This window comes from Mixophyes fleayi, chromosome 4, assembly GCF_038048845.1.
Source record: "Mixophyes fleayi isolate aMixFle1 chromosome 4, aMixFle1.hap1, whole genome shotgun sequence".
In the NCBI taxonomy this organism is placed as follows: domain Eukaryota; kingdom Metazoa; phylum Chordata; class Amphibia; order Anura; family Limnodynastidae; genus Mixophyes; species Mixophyes fleayi.
The window spans coordinates 7710929-7728492 of record NC_134405.1 but is presented as its reverse complement, the minus strand read 5'-3'; the positions used below and the strand labels follow the sequence as shown (position 1 = coordinate 7728492).

At 38.7% G+C, this 17564-nt stretch overlaps 1 protein-coding gene across 1 annotated transcript in view; it reads right to left on the bottom strand.

Moving 5' to 3' along the window:
* Positions 1-17564, bottom strand: part of LOC142149622 (uncharacterized) — a 276122-nt gene that overhangs the window by 202786 nt on the left and 55772 nt on the right. The window contains 3 exon segments of the mRNA XM_075204945.1: positions 6355-6969; positions 9604-9796; positions 15035-15633. Coding sequence (XP_075061046.1) covers positions 6355-6969; positions 9604-9796; positions 15035-15633 — 1407 coding nt within the window.

Sequence of the window (17564 nt, the reverse complement as noted above, 5' to 3'; positions counted from 1 at the left end):
ATCTGAGGGTATTTTATTAAGGCAGCACCAAGAAAATAACCAGCCTTGGAAATGTCAAATTTAGAAAAATAAATTGGATCCCTTTTCACCCAATCTTTCCCTTGACCTATTTTTTTTTTAAAAAAGCAACATCCTATTTTTAAAATTCACACAATACAGTAAAAAGTTCCAGTTTTCAGTCAAAGCTAACAGAAGGAACAGGGAAATGTCCGCTAAAATGTCTGTATAACCGCTCTGTATGACTTAGTGGGATGTAGCAGCCAAACAGTCCCTGACAGTGATTTGAGGTAGTGACGAAGTCTATTATTCTGGGTCACAATAGGGAATAGCTCTGTGTCTCACAGTCTGGCATATCGTCTCACATGGCCGGTTAGACCAAATATGGAAAGAACAGACTGACAGAACCAGAATTCCTGCTCAGCCTTCCAATGAAGTAGCACACTCTCAGACAGTATGCACCCTAGTTTTATACCCTGCTTTAGTAATATTCACTGTAGTGAACTTTATGGTGCCAATATATTCTGGGCTGACTTGGGGCTATACTTTTCTTATCTGTACCAAGTTAATAGGGCTCAGTGAGAACATAATCAAATTGCCTTCCAACCCAAACAATCTGGAAAGCTTGTTAAGTCCCATTGATTAAACAATAAGCCCACATTATCTCTGGCTCCCAACTGCCTAATTTTCAGAAACCACTAGGTAGACAATATGCAAACATAAACATTGAATTGCACGGAGTTAACTAGATAACTAACTTTATAACACAATAGCCATACTATGTTCCTTAAGAACAGAAGCGTACAATCTTGCGTGTGTACGCCATGTTACGTTACTGGGCAGTTCATGTATATTTTGCAGTTATATGCAGAAGGAAGGAATTATATTTGATACCAATTGTATTTTGTTGCTCTCCATAGGGGCCACCCTTCTTTGCCCACAGAGAGCAGACCCATTTTAGAGATCAGTGACACCAAGGAGTGCAGCCAGAACAATTAAGACCACTGTGAATGTGAAAACAAAAGAAAATATAGTCCAGCGCTCTAAAGAAATAATATGCAGATCACTCTTTGCAGGCATGAACATAAATAGAAGAAAAAGAAAAAACAACCAATAGGGCGCTAACGGGATTACTTCCTTAGGGTGCTTCACCAACCGCAGCTACAACAATATACAGAAACTGTTACTGCTAAAAAGGTCAAAACTTAGAATAAAAATAATAGAAGAGCGCTGTTTGAAATAAAAAAAGTAGTATAAAATCCAATCCATTGATTTTATTAATATATAACAATTTTAAATAATATAAAATAGTCATAAATATCTAATAACACAATATATTCTATGGGGAGACGTATGTGGGGTTAGACGTGTGTGATTTCTGCACTAAGTGGGATTTTCTCACAAAGTGGACGAAAATGCACAGTTAGACAACACAGCAACTAATCCTCATCTTTCTTTTCTCTTTTCATCTTCAGGTATGTTCATCCATGCTGCTACTACTACTGCTCTGATCATTATTCTGTGAATTTCATCCCTGCAATCTGTGTTTAAGTATGTTCATCCATGCTGCTACTACTACTGCTCTGATCATTATTCTGTGAATTTCATCCCTGCAATCTGTGTTTAAGTATGTTCATCCATGCTGCTACTACTACTGCTCTGATCATTATTCTGTGAATTTCATCCCTGCAATCTGTGTTTAAGTATGTTCATCCATGCTGCTACTACTACTGCTCTGATCATTATTCTGTGAATTTCATCCCTGCAATCTGTGTTTAAGTATGTTCATCCATGCTGCTACTACTACTGCTCTGATCATTATTCTGTGAATTTCATCCCTGCAATCTGTGTTTAAGTATGTTCATCCATGCTGCTACTACTACTGCTCTGATCATTATTCTGTGAATTTCATCCCTGCAATCTGTGTTTAAGTATGTTCATCCATGCTGCTACTACTACTGCTCTGATCATTATTCTGTGAATTTCATCCCTGCAATCTGTGTTTAAGTATGTTCATCCATGCTGCTACTACTACTGCTCTGATCATTATTCTGTGAATTTCATCCCTGCAATCTGTGTTTAAGTATGTTCATCCATGCTGCTACTACTACTGCTCTGATCATTATTCTGTGAATTTCATCCCTGCAATCTGTGTTTAAGTATGTTATAGGAAACTGTTATCTGTTTAAACTTAGGTTGGCACAGTCTTTTATTGCTGCCTAATTTATGATAGGTATCTGGCCTCTATCCTTTCCCACAAATGTTTTCTTTTCCTTTGATTAGCTGACCAATTAGCACATCTGTAGTGTATTCCTAAATTAGACTGACTACATCTTAGCTTCATTCTATGGGGAGACGTATGTGGGGTTAGACGTGTGTGATTTCTGCACTAAGTGGGATTTTCTCACAAAGTGGACGAAAATGCACAGTTAGACAAACATTGGACTACATTTGACTTGCTTTTACTCCCATCAATAAGCAACATCTGCCACAGCCTATTTCTGCACTACTTGTCTATTTATATGGAATACTGCTAAGAGGTAATTCTTAAAATACCCTTGCTTTTTGCTTTTACCCCTTTTATCACAATGTTTCACAAATTGCTTTTCTTAGTCTCATTTCATGGCATGATCTTTAGGACTGTGTCATCTTTCACCCCTCCACCAACACACAAATTTGTTCATATTGCACCTGCATTACTCCACTCACCTCTATTTAACACCCATGAACTGTTGTCCTATTTATTATCTCTAACAAGTACAGCCTCCACCTGTCGCCAGAAAATAAAAGGCCACACATCTTACAATCCCCTTGCCTATCTTTCGCTCACTCTGCTTCTATTAGCTGGTGATATATCACCTAATCCAGGTCCCCCACACTCCTCACACACACATACATCAGAACACTACCGTTCTATAGCAAACCTCAAACACATCACCTGTCTCCCCTCTCTTCCCAAGTCCTTTAATTGTGCCCTTTGGAATGCACGCTCTGTTTGTAACAAACTTACCTCCGTTCATGATCTCTTCCTCTCAAAAAACCTCAACCTTCTGGCAATAACAGAAACATGGCTTATGCAATCAGACACTGCCTCACCTGCAGCACTTTCACATGGTGGCCTCCATCTCACCCACACCTCCAGACCTGAAGGCAGACAAGGAGGTGGGGTTGGACTACTTCTCTCCCCACAGTGCACATACACAGTTCTACCAAATGTCCCATCACTCACGTTCACATCTTTTGAAGTACATGCTATTCGCATTTTTAATCCATTCTCCCTACGTGTTGCGGTGATCTATCGTCCCCCTGGAGCACACCAACAATTTATTGAGGATTTCTCTGCATGGCTCCCTCACTTCTTATCTTCAGACATCCCCACCATCATCATGGGTGACTTCAACATCCCCATTGATAACCCACCTTCCAAAGCTGCTTCCAAACTACTCTCTCTAACATCCTCACTTGACCTCTCCCAGTGGATTGAATCATCTACTCATAAGGATGGCCACTGCCTTGATCTTGTTTTCTCTAGACTATGCTCAGTTTCTAATTTTATTAATACACCCTTCCCCCTCTCGGATCATCACCTTATCAGCTACACTCTCACCCCCACTGCTCTAACCTCTCTACTGTCTGACTCAACCAAGCCTCCTCATACTCGTAGAAATCTTAATTCTATTAATCTTCAACAATTTTCCACCTCTCTCCAACACCTTCTCTCCCCTATCTCTACATTCTCATCCCCTGAGATGGCAGTACCTCATTTTCACCTAACCTTAGCAACGGCCCTTGATCAAGTGGCTCCAGCGACACTTCATACTACACGTCGACTTCGATGTCAACCGTGGCACACCAAAGCAACACGAAATCTTCAAAAACTGTCCCGTAAAGCAGAACGTCACTGGCGTAAATCTCGAAGCTCTAATGACTTCTTCACATATACTTCTGTCTACCACTCCTATCGAAATGCTCTGGACACTGCAAAACAAACATACTTTCAATCTCTTATCTATGCTCAGGCTTCTAACCCCAAACGCCTTTTCAATACATTTAATCATCTTCTCAATCCTCCCACCCCGAACCCTCCATCTACTATCAGTGCTCAGGATCTTGCTTCCTACTTCAAGGACAAGATTGACAAGATCAGACTAGAAATGGTATCCTCTTCCTCAACAAGCCATCAGCTCATTTCCTTCCCACTACCCTCTGACACCCTTTCTTCATTTGACCCCACAAATGAAGAGGAAATTTCTACGCTCTTCTTATCTTCCTACTCTACCTCCTGTCCTCTTGATCCTATTCCCTCGCAAATTGGTAGATCCCTGTCTTCTGTGCTCATTTCACCTCTAACTCAAATCTGTAATCTCTCACTCTCTACTGGCATCTTTCCATCACTATACAAGCATGCAGTGATTACTCCTATTCTAAAAAAACAAAACTCCGACCCAAACTCTCTCTCAAATTACCGTCCCATCTCTCAGCTCCCTTGCCCCTCCAAGCTTCAAGAGAGACTTGCCTACACTCGCCTCACACGCTTTCTTTCCGCAAACAACCTGTTGGATCCTCTTCAGTCTGGCTTTCGTTCTCAACACTCCACAGAGACTGCGCTGACCAAGGTTGTTAATGATCTGATCACTGCTAAGACTGAACGCCATTACTCTCTCCTAATTCTCCTTGATCTCTCGGCTGCATTTGACACAGTTGACCACTCTCTTCTCATACAAACGCTGCAATCCCTAGGTCTTCAAGACACAGTTCTATCCTGGTTCTCATCTTACCTCTCTAATCGCTCTTTCACTGTTAATTTCTCTGGAGCCACCTCTGCTCCGGTTCCCCTATCAGTTGGAGTACCACAAGGCTCGGTGCTAGGTCCTCTGCTGTTCTCTATCTATACCGCTTCTCTTGGAAATCTAATAAGTTCCTTTGGCTTTCAGTATCATCTCTATGCGGATGATACCCAAATCTATCTATCCTCTCCTGATATCTCGACATCTGTGTTGTCCCGTGTAACTGACTGTCTTTCTGCCATTTCATCTTGGATGGCCTCTCGTCAACTCAAACTTAATCTTTCTAAAACAGAGTTAATAATATTCCCACCCGCCAACAAGAGCATACCTGACATTTCTATCTCTGTTGATAACATGACCATAAATCCCACCCCACAAGCTCGCTGCCTAGGTGTAATCCTTGATTCACGCCTATCCTTTGTTCCCCACATTGACTCTATATCTAAATCATGTTACATACATCTAAAGAACATTTCCAGAATCCGCACATATCTCACACAAGACACTGCTAAAACCTTAATTCATGCACTAATCATCTCCCGCATTGACTATTGCAATTCCCTCCTTACTGGTCTTCCCAAAAACAGACTCAAACCCCTAAAATCTATTTTACATGCTTCGGCAAGACTGATTTTCCTTGCAAATAGCTATTCCTCTGTTGAATCACTCTGTATGTCTCTACACTGGCTGCCTGTCTTCTACCGAATCCAATATAAAATACTTTTACTAACCTACAAGGCCATCAACAAAGCTGCACCAACATACATCTCCTCTCTTGTCTCAAAATATCTCCCAACTCGGCAACTCCGTTCTGCAAAAGATCTGCGTCTCTCATCCACCCTCATTACATCCTCCCATTCCCGGTTACAGGACTTTTTTCGGGCTGCACCCACTCTATGGAACTCTCTCCCTCGCACAATAAGACTCTCCTCTGTTCTACAAACTTTCAAGTGTTCTCTGAAAACCTACCTATTCAGACAAGCGTATAATATTCCTCAACCACCATCTTAACCTCACTACCTTTAGCCTGTTACACAATTTCACACAAGACAACTACCCCCGGAATAACATTGTTGTGTGACAGGATCATTTAGCTTATGAGTCACCCTACCTTTGCAGTCTGGCTGGGCCAAGATGCAAAATGTATACTTAACCTCATGTGTCAATCTCCCATTGTCCCATAGATTGTAAGCTTGCGAGCAGGGCCTTCTCACCTCTTTGTCTGTTTTACCCAGTTTGTTTATTAGTTTATTACGTTTGTCCCCAATTGTAAAGCGCTACGGAATATGTTGGCGCTATATAAATAAATGATGATGATGATGATGATGAATATATAGATCCTAGTGTAGGCAAGTGACATTTTCTAAAGGCAAATTGCAAAATACAGACATCCAAACTCACTAAAGATATTCAATTAGCTCACATTAGATCAGTCTCTTTGGGGGGTGGTTTCATCAACCTCTGATGAAACCGCCCGAAAGAGGCGACGAAACGAGTCAGAAATATACTAGTTGGCAAGTGTATTAATTTTTCGAGCTCATCAATCACTAACGCTCACTGTGGTCTTTACATTCAGACCATTTAAATGGTTTCTGTCCTGTGTGAGTCATCTGATGTTTTAGAAGAGTTGACCTCTGAGTAAAACATTTACTACACTCAGAACATTTAAATGGTTTCTCTCCTGTGTGGATCATCTCATGTACAACAAGATTTGACTTGTGGAAAAAACACTGGCTACATTCAGAGCATTTAAATGGTTTCTCTCCTGTGTGAATCATCTGATGTTTTAGAAGAGTTGATCTCTGAGTAAAACATTTAATACACTCAGAACATTTAAATGGTTTCTCTCCTGTGTGAATCCTCTGATGTTCGACCAGCTTTGATTTCACATTAAAGCACTTGCTACACTCAGAACATTTAAATGGTTTCTCTCCTGTGTGAGTCAACTGATGTCTTACAAGAACTGACTTCTGGTTAAAACACTTGCTACACTCAGAACATTTAAATGGTTTCTCTCCTGTGTGAATCCTCTGATGTACAATAAGCTTTGATTTCTGGGTATAACATTTGCTACACTCAGAGCAATTAAATGGTTTGTCTCCTGTGTGAGTCCTCTGATGTGTAATCAGTTTTGACTTACATGAAAATGTTTTGTCACATTCAGAGCACAGATAGGGATTCTCTCCTTTTAGATTCATCATGTGTTTGACAACAAATTAGTTGTAGAGAGTTTCTCCCATTCAGAAATGAAGTTAGCTGCTATAAAGAAGAATTGATCACTGTAGTATATATGACTTGTAGGTGAATTTTTTGGAACACAGAGATGCTCAGAGAACAAGGACCTTCCCAAGATGTCTTCTGTTATTAATGGGAATCCTGCTAATTAATTCACCTGTAAGCAAAAATAATGTTAACATTTAGCAGCCTAATCATTACATTAATGAAACTACTGGAATAATAGTAATGTTATATTGGATACGGAATACAAAAATGTTTTTTACACTAACAACTATGAATCAGTCATTGACCATTGTTTTTATTTTTGTGTACAGCGATACAGAAACATACATGCTTAAATGAAAACTGTGAAGTCCTATCTGTACTAAATACACTCCCCACAGACTCACTAGTATTTAACAATTTACATCTTTAGATGTAGGTGTTTTTCCAGTGAATAAAATTCACAACAAGTACACTAAAGAAGAACAAGTGTTAAAAATTAGACACTCTGGAGTAATGTAATATATAGTCAGTAAATCATGAGGCAGCAACCTAAAGGGGGGACCTACCCAGTACTAGAAAGGTGTATCTAATAAAGTGACCACTGAGTGCATATCTATATATATATATATATATATATATATATATATATTCACAAGAATAAACTTTGTGGCACTAACTGATTACCCAATATTAAGTGATAGACAAATACAAATCAAATAAATTAACACCATACAGGAGGCTGCTCTTTCCTTAGACACCTGTTCCAGGTATATCTACAAAGCATCACACACAAAAGCACCAAACAGTGTAGTGTTATCAAACAAATTGAAATAAACAATGATGTGCTCTAATCAATATCCATATATCAAAAGAAATTAGATATAAATCGTATCTGAGATATCTGTTGTCTTCTTCAATTATTTGGCTAAAGAATATATTCCAAAAAGTTCTACTCACAAAAAAGATAGAGAATCATGGCACAGATTTTGACACTTTTCATTGTGTGATTCTAATACATACAGTATTTATAATACATACATATCATTTTTTATTGATATAATTATTGCCACACAAAATTCATTATCATATATACAATTATTGGCTCATGAGAATATTTGGACCTTAATCTTAATTGTTCAACCAAATTTAGTTTATACGATTATGGGAGAATACACTACAAAAGAGGTTTTTCTATATCTAGCTACACCAGAACCATAGGGGAAAGCAGATACATATAATGTACAATGTATCATCAGGATATATAAAGTTCAACACATGTTTTCCCAGCTTTGTCTTGCAATAACACTTTTACTAATAGATAATACAAAGTACAGAATTTACAATGCACAGTAGTGAATGCTAATAATTGTAATTCTGTAAATATCAGTACATTATTATGTATAATATAATTACCTTACTTTAAAGATTTCTTCTTCTCTCTCTTTCCTTCCAGATCATTCTTACTGCTCCATCCTTCTAGCTCTCCAGCCACCAACTCACTAACACTGGGCTGATACTGCCTATTTATAGTCATTCCTCCCCATCTCTCTTCAATAGTTCCCAGGGTGACCAGAAGGTTCTCAGACTGTTTGTCTCCAGGTCTCTCATGTAAATCTCATTGATATGTAAATGAGGTATAAACATTCCCACTTACAACAAAGGAAAATTCTAATTAGACCTTGGCAGGTGGCAACATCTCACATTCTAATTAGATCAGCGCAGTCTCTGACATCCTGTTATGTCAACAAATGGACCTATTGTTTAGGATTCCCCTATTATCCAGACAGGGAGTGAGAGCAGAAAGGTATGTTCTGAATATCAACTGTAACACTGACATAACTAAAATGAATTGCTAAGAATAAACTATCACAGAATATATAAGTAAATTAATTTGTTATGGCATAACATCTAAATTCAGTCAGAATGATAGAAATCACAGAACCTAATTTAAAACAATCAAATTAATTTTACACAATAGAAAACTCCTTTTCACTTGTTAAAAAACAGGTGATAGCACCCTAAGGAACATGATTCAAATATTGATGTATGCAATGATTAGAATTAGCAGTTAGGATAATATATCAGATAAGTTAATAACAGAAGGATTCAGAGAACAGGCTTGAACAGCTAACTTAGCAATGTCAATCATTCATAGAATCCAAGATTGTAAGGAGACAGTCAGTATAAAGGTGAGTAACGTTGAGATCTAAAACCCTTCAATTACCAGTGTTTTGGCTTAAAATGACATATATATATATATATAAATGTATGTATGTTCTTCTTATATATATATATATATATATATATATATATATATATGTGTGTATGTATTTTTATATATATATATATATATATATATATATATATATATAAATAAGCACATGGGATAGGGCGCCAAAATGGTGTAGTATTGTTTGTGTTAACAGTACTGAGAGATACATATAGATGAAAATATTAAAGGAAGTTCACTATCATATATAGGTGGACGTGACAGTCTCACAAAAGATATAGTGCAAATGTGAACATATATGGCAAATCGTGAGCAGAGCGTTCATGCAATCCCAAGGATATCCTTTCCAATACGGCAAATGCGTACCAAATAAACAATCTTTAGCGCTTATCTGTATAATGAGCAATTTCTCCAAACATCCCATGATAACTCCGATAAAGGCACTTCTTGTATAGCTGTGATCTCTATAGATGCTGCTGAGACATCTCAGCAGTACACAGAATAGGTAGAAAGAAAAACCATCATAGTGTAACACTGTAAATTCAGCAGATTTATTGCACTGAAAATAAGTATCACACTTACATAAGAACAAGTATAAAATGCTTATCTGGATTTCTTTGTGACATCCATCAGCGAATGATAACTTCTGTCTGGTTCAGCTGTTACATCTAATAGAAGCTAAGTCACAGTGTGCGCTCCTGATCAAGAAACAAAGAATAAATAGTCCCACAATAGAATCGCTAGTGCTCAACGCGTTTCGTCTGTGTATTTCTCAGACATTAGATGGTGCATGATCAAATACAGCGGGTGAAATAAGTATTGAACACATCAACATTTTTCTCAGTAATTATATATTTAATGGGGCTATTGTAATGAAATTTACACCACATGTCAGCAGCAACCCTTGCAATCCACACATGCAAAAAAAATCAAACCATTGATGTCCATAAATTAAGATTTCTGCAATAATGTAAAATGACACAGGGAAAAAGTATTGAAGACATGAAGAAAGGGAGGTGCAAAATGGCATGGAAAGCCAAGACACCAACTGAAATCTATTAGTAATTAGAAAGCAATCCTGCCAGCTGGTTCAGCCAAAACTGATGGCCTATAAAAAAGTGTCTCATTACGAAGGTGTCACACAAGAAACATCTTATGATGGGTAAAAGCAAAGAGCTCTCTCAATACATTTGCTACCTTATTGTTGCAAAACATACCGATTGCATTGGTTACAGATGGATCTCTAAACTGCTGAATGTTCCAGTGATCACTATTGGGGCCATAATCCGGAAGTGGACAGAACATCATTCATCATAAACCAGCCACTACCAGGTGCACCTCGCAAGATATCTGATAGAGGAATGAAAAAAATTATCAGAAGGGTTCTCCAAGAACCAAGGACCACTTGCGGAGAGCTTCAGAAAGACCTGGATTTAGCAATGAATTCAAAGAAAACAATAAGTAATGCACTCAACCGCCATGGTCTGTATGCACGCTCACCATGCAAGACTCCTTTGCTGAAGAAAAAACATGTTGAAGCTTGGTATAAAGTTTGCTGCACAACATTTGGAAAAGCCTGTGAAATACTGGGAGAATATAGTGTGGTCAGATGAGAGCAAAATTGAACTCTTTGGATGTCGTAATACACACCATGATTGGTGGAGAAATGGCGCTGCACATCACCCCATAAACACCATACCAACGGTGACGTTTGGAGGTGGGAACATCGTGGTGTGGGGCTGTTTTTCTGCACACGGTACTGGCATACTACATATGGTTGAAGGAAGGATGAATGGAAAAATGTACCTAGACATTCTTGATAAAAAATCTCCTGTCATTTACCAGGATGGCAGCAGATTTCTAATCTGTAATGTTTTGTCATTAATAACTATATTATTAACAGGTCACATCAATTACATCTTTTTTTTCTGTGCGTTGTTTTGGAACTTGATATTCCACATATGTATGGGATGTATCCCGCAGTGTATTGTCTGTTAGAGCAGAGCGCACATAGACCCGTATTCATCAACACACGTATCTTTACATCCGCTCCTTGTTGTATATGGATGTGCGCATACCCGATGGACGTCTGTTTTTAAAAAAACGCACATTAGATTACATTACCCTAACACTTACCTTTCATGACAATCGGCATTGACGCTTTAAAAGTGGTGATATCTTGGGCGCCATTCTAAATGATGTCAAAACACCCTGCCGGCATTACTGGTGGTCGTGTTTTCTCATCAGACTGTCGGGGACTTCTTTTGTCATTATGAAGGTCCGTCTGCATTTATTAACTGTCGGGCAAGTAGGTTTTGTTAATTATTTTGTCGTTCTACTCACTGTCGTAAACAATGTTACATGGGTGAAAATTATAAATGCTATGGGGTAACTGGAAATATTGAAGACACAGAGACCAGATTGAACAGTCACAGGGAAATTCTTATTGTTTGGTAACCAGTTTATTTGCAGAGTCACTTTGTGTAATGCTGAATATGGATACTTGATGTTTTCTCTGTCTCATGCATTGAAAATGAAAATATACCCCAAGGTCGTTGTACTGTACACTGTATATGTTAAATTTTACCTGACCTGTATTTGTTATTGTCATGATAAAGCTAAAAGTCAGAAATTAGTTATGTCACCTGGATTTCCTGCAAAACACTGGGCTCACTTAGAAAATAATAAGGAAAACACTAGTACAGAGAGCCTCATGTTCTTCTATTGTCGAAGTCGTATAATTGGATGAACGAAAGTATATTGGTTAATATTGTTTTGCCGTGCGATTGCGATCCGTACGGCACATAACGCGTGGCATGGTGCAATCGCACGGTAAAATATGCACGCACGCACACGCACTATAACATTTAGTTTCATATATATATTTATAGATTACATTCCAAAGTGATTTATGAGCAGACAGTATTTGGTTTATTATTAGTTTATATACTATGATTATATGTACACTTTAGTGTTATCTAAGGTTCAGGTTATGGGAAATGTGTCATGTCTGATATCATACTAATCCCCTATTCATCAGCAGCTGTCCGGTTCCATCGCCGAAGAGTTCGCATATTGCATACTCTAGTTATTGATGTTATGGAATAAATAGCCAAATTGATATCAGAATGTGAAATGCTAATTAACTCATTGTAACTGGAGCACATCCCCTGGAGAGACGACCCCCACCTTTGGATTCCTTAGCCTGAACTAGCCTATGACCTGTTTTCTCTGGAACCACCCTTGTCTGGACCTATAGAAGCAAGCTACGTCATCTCTATTGTTCACTGTGTAACACTGACTGTATATATAATCATAGCTGCACCCCCACCAGCCTCAGTCTTCACTGATCACAGTATTCAAGGGTGAATCACTGTTCACTGGTGCCCGTGGTTAGCGCAGCGCATCACAGCGGTATGTATGTATCTTTTTGGTATTGGCTGTACTGTACTGTATTATAATAATACATTGAACTGTTAACTTGTTACATCTGCTAAAATAAATCACTTTGTGCATTAGAAACATAATACAATCGCCTATGTAATGCGTATTTGAAAACGATAGAATTACTTTAATACTATCTTTGCCCCTAAACCATGTCATCTATCAGGTATTCTGAGCTGTTCTCTGTTAGTGACGTGTGATGGCGGGTTTTTTGAAAAAAGCACCTGTATCATGGCCTTTTACTATTAGCTACTTTCAAAGTCAGGAGATTTGACATCACAAGCCCTTATATAAATCACTTGCCTGCCACTTTTTCTTTGATAGGGTTTTGAGGAGAAAAGAGATAGGAGCTTGGAGGATTTAGGATTGTGAGAGTTGTTTTTGAGCGGTCTCGTGCTGCGATTTCTGATTAGAGTGTAAGTAGTCCTGTGTTCTTTTACAGTATTGTGCCTTTATTTTCTGATTTAATTTCTGTCTTGTATTTATTGTATTTGTCTAGTCCTTTGTCTCTGTTACTTGTGTGTGAGTGTGTTGTGAGTGTTTCAGTAGTTGCCGTTCCGTTCTTAAGTGCCGTTCCCCCCATCATCCACGCCAGGCCCACCACGGGGCTCCTGACCTACGTTGATCCTGCCTGCTCTCCTCTCCTGACGTCCACCAATCTCCTGCCGTGGCTCCTCTCCTGTCTCCCACTAATGCCTCCTCCATGCTCCTGCTCCCCCCTCATCTCATCTGATGTCCTGCTCCTCACTTGAAGCCTCCTAACTCGCCACAACTTCTCCCTGGATCTGGAACTCCCTGGACTCTGCCTCAGCTCCCTGGAACTGTGACTCTGCCTCAGCTGCCTGGAACGGTGACTCTGCCTCACCCCCTCAGCTCCCTGGAACTGTGACTCTGCCTCACCCCCTCAGCTCCCTGGAACTGTGACTCTGCCTCACCCCTCAGCTCCCTGGAACTGTGACTCTGCCTCACCCCCTCAGCTCCCTGGAACTGTGACTCTGCCTCACCCCCTCAGCTCCCTGGAACTGTGACTCTGCCTCACCCCCTCAGCTCCCTGGAACTGTGACTTTTCCTCACCCCCTCAGCTCCCTGGAACTGTGACTCTGCCTCACCCCCTCAGCTCCCTGGAACTGTGACTCTGCCTCTCCCCCTCAGCTTGGACCTCGTCTTCGTCCTGCTCCCAAGCAACTCTAGGTATCATCTCACTACTTTGCTCCACTGAACCGTCTTTCTCACAGTGACTCTCCTTCACCCCCTTGGATCATCTCCGTTGCCTGCAGCTTGGACTCGATTGGTACCTGTTACTATTCTACCTGATTATTTTATATGCCATTATTTTGTTTCTACTGATTTTATACTTACCACTAACTACCTTTTAACTGTTAATTATTCTTGCCTATTTCCATTGTCCTCATCATCTCTCTCTCTGTCGTTCCATGCCTTCCACGCCCTAATTGGTTATTGTCCTCCATCTTGCTATTGTCTCGCTGCTATTATTCTTTCCTGCTCTCCTCACTATCTTATCCGCTGTCCTCATTATCTTACTGTTCTGTCATTATTCTTACCTGTTCTCATCGTCCTTTTACCTCACTGTACTGTTCTTCCACGCCCTAATTCGTTATTGTCTTCCACCTTGTCATTGTTTTCCTGCCATTGTTCTTACCTGTTTCTCATTGTCCCCATTATCTCGCTGCTCTGTTACTCTCTCCCCACTATGCCTCCCCGCTCTCACCCCATACCCATACTCTCCCCCCGCCCTACCTCTCCCACCCCTCCCCGCCCTCCCCCGCACGTTGCTCATCTTGTTAACCTCATCCCCATCTCCCCCCTCTCCTCTCCCCCCTTCTCCTGTGCCCTCTGGAATGCCAGATCTGTCCGCAACAAGCTGACTGCTATCCATTTTACATTTAACATTTACTACACAACCCTTTCTGAGTATATAGTTGTCATAACAGACATAGAAAAGACAGTAATAGAATGGTATGAGAGAAAGATTATGGAGATTATGAAAGATTATGTTATATATAACATAGACCAAGAGGGAAACATGTAATGTGAAACAGGGCAGTGTACAGGGTTATTGTAGAAATGTTCAGTACTTATAGCTCTGTCTGTCATAGAAGTAATCACAGTACTGAGAAGAGCTGCTGGAACTCTCTACTAGTTAGAAACTTCTTTCTTATACTAGTCCCAGCACCTGCATGAGCAAAACAGCAGTATATTACAGTGCTCAGCAAGAGCTGCCACATCGTCATTGTCTACCACTAGTAGTATAGAGCTCTAGCTCATATTAGGAAATCCATGCCAGGTGAAAAGATGTCCCCAAGTCCAATAACCAGACTGCTCTAGTCTTTTATGGTTTATATCCTGTGTGAATCTTCTGATGTCTAACAAGATTTGATTTTTGGGTGAAACATTTGCTACATTCAGAGCATTTAAATGGTTTCTCTCCTGCGTGAATCATGTGATGTACAATAAGCTTTGATTTCAAGGTAAAACATTTGCTACAAGCAGAGCATTTAAATGGTTTCTCTCCTGTGTGAGTCCTCTGATGTACGATAAGCTTTGATTTCTGGGTAAAACATTTGCTACACTCAGAGCAATTAAACGGTTTCTCTCCTGTGTGAATCATCTGATGTCTTACAAGAGTTGACTTCCGGGTAAAACATTCGCTACATTCAGAACACTTAAATTGTTTCTCTCCTGTGTGAATCATCTGATGTTGTACAAGATTTGCCCTGTGGCTAAAACACTTGCTACATTCAGAGCATTTAAATGACTTCTCTTCTGTGTGAGTCCTCTCTTGTACAACAAGAGTTGACAGGTGGGTAAAACATTTGCTACATTCAGAGCATTTAAATGGTTTCTCTCCTGTGTGAATCCTGTGATGGCGAATAAGCTTTGATTTACATGAAAATGTTTTGTCACATTCAGAGCACAGATAGGGCTTCTCTCCTATTAGATCCATCATGTGTTTTACAACAAATTAATTGTAGATAGTTTCTCCTTTTCAAATTTGAAGTTAGCTACTGTAAGAATTGATCACTGTAGTATAAATGACTTGTAGGTGAGTTTTTGGAACACTCAGATGCTCAGAGAACAAGGACCTTTCCAATATGTCTTCTGTTATTAATGGGAATACTGCTCATTAATTCACCTGTAAGCAAAAAGAGTGTTAAGATTTAGCAGCCTAATCATTACATTAATGAAACTACTGGAACAATAGTAGTGTTATATTGGATACAGAATACAAAAATGTTTTATACACTAACAACTATGACTCAGACATTGATCATTGTTTTTATTTTTGTGTACAGCGATACAGAATCATACATACTTAAATTAAATATGTGAAGGCCTATCTGTACTAAATAGACTCCCCACATACTCACTATTATTTAACAGTTTACATCTTTAGATGTAGGTGTTTCACAACAAGTACACTAAAGAAGTAATAAAGTATTAAAAATTAAAATTAGACACTTTTCAGTAATGTAAATATATAATCAGTAATTCATGCGGCAGCAACCTAAAGGGGGGTAGTACGCAGTACTAGAAATATGTATTTAATAAAGTGACTACTGAGTACATATCTATATATCTTCACAAGAATAAACTTTGTGGCGCTAACTGATTACAAAATAATAGTAATAAACAAATAAAAATCAAAACAAATAAATTAACACCATACAGGAGGCTGCTCTTTCCTTAGACAACTGCTTCAGGTATATCTACAAAGTATCACACAAGAAAAAGCACCAAACAATGAATTATTATTAAACAATTTTAAATAAACAGTGATGTGCTCTAATCAATATCTGTTGTCTTCTTCAAACAATTCGCTGAAAGTTCTCTTCAAAAAAGTTTTACTCATACAAAAGAGGTTTTTCTATATCTAGCTACACCAGAACCATAGGAGAAAGCAGATACATATAATGTACAGTGTATCATCAGGATATATAAAGTTCAACACATGTTTTCCCAGCTTTGTCTTGCAATAACACTTTTACTAATGGATAATACAAAGTACAGATTATACAATGTACAGTAGAGAACGCTAATAATTGTAATTCTGTATATATCAGTATATTCTTATGTATAATATAATTACCTTACTCTGAAGATTTCTCCTTCTATCTCTTTCCCTCCTGATCATTCTTACTGTTCCCTCCTTCCAGCTCTCCAGCCACCAACTCACTAACACTGGGCTGATACTGCCTATTTATAGTCATTCCTCCCCATCTCTCTTCAATAGTTCCCGGGATGTCCAGAAGGTTCTCAGACTGTTTGTCTCCAGGTCTCTCATGTAAATCTCACTGATATGTAAATGAGGTATAAACATTCCTACTTACTACAAAGGAAAATTCTAATTAGACCTTGGCAGGTGGTAACATCTCACATTCTAATTAGATCAGCGCAGTCTGACATCCTGTTATGTCAACAAATGGACCTATTGTTTAGGATTAATCTATTATCTAGACAGAGAGTGAGAGCAGAAAGGTATGTTCTGAATATCAATAGTAACACTGACATAACTAAAATGAATTGTTAAAAATAAAACATAACAAAATATTTAAGTAAATTAATTTGTTATGGCAGATTATTAATGATATTCATCTAAATTAAGCCATAATGATAGATATCACAGAACCTAATTTAAAAAATCAAATTAATTTTACAGAAAAAAAACTCCTTTTCACTTGTTGTAAAGCAGGTGATAGCACCCTCGGGAACATGATTCAAAGATTTATGCATACAGTGATTAGAATTAGCCGTTAGGATAATTTATCAGATAAATTAATGTCAGCCGAGTTCAGAGAACAGACTTGAACAGGTAACTTAGCAATGTCAATCATTCATAGAATCCAAGATTGTAAGGAGACAGT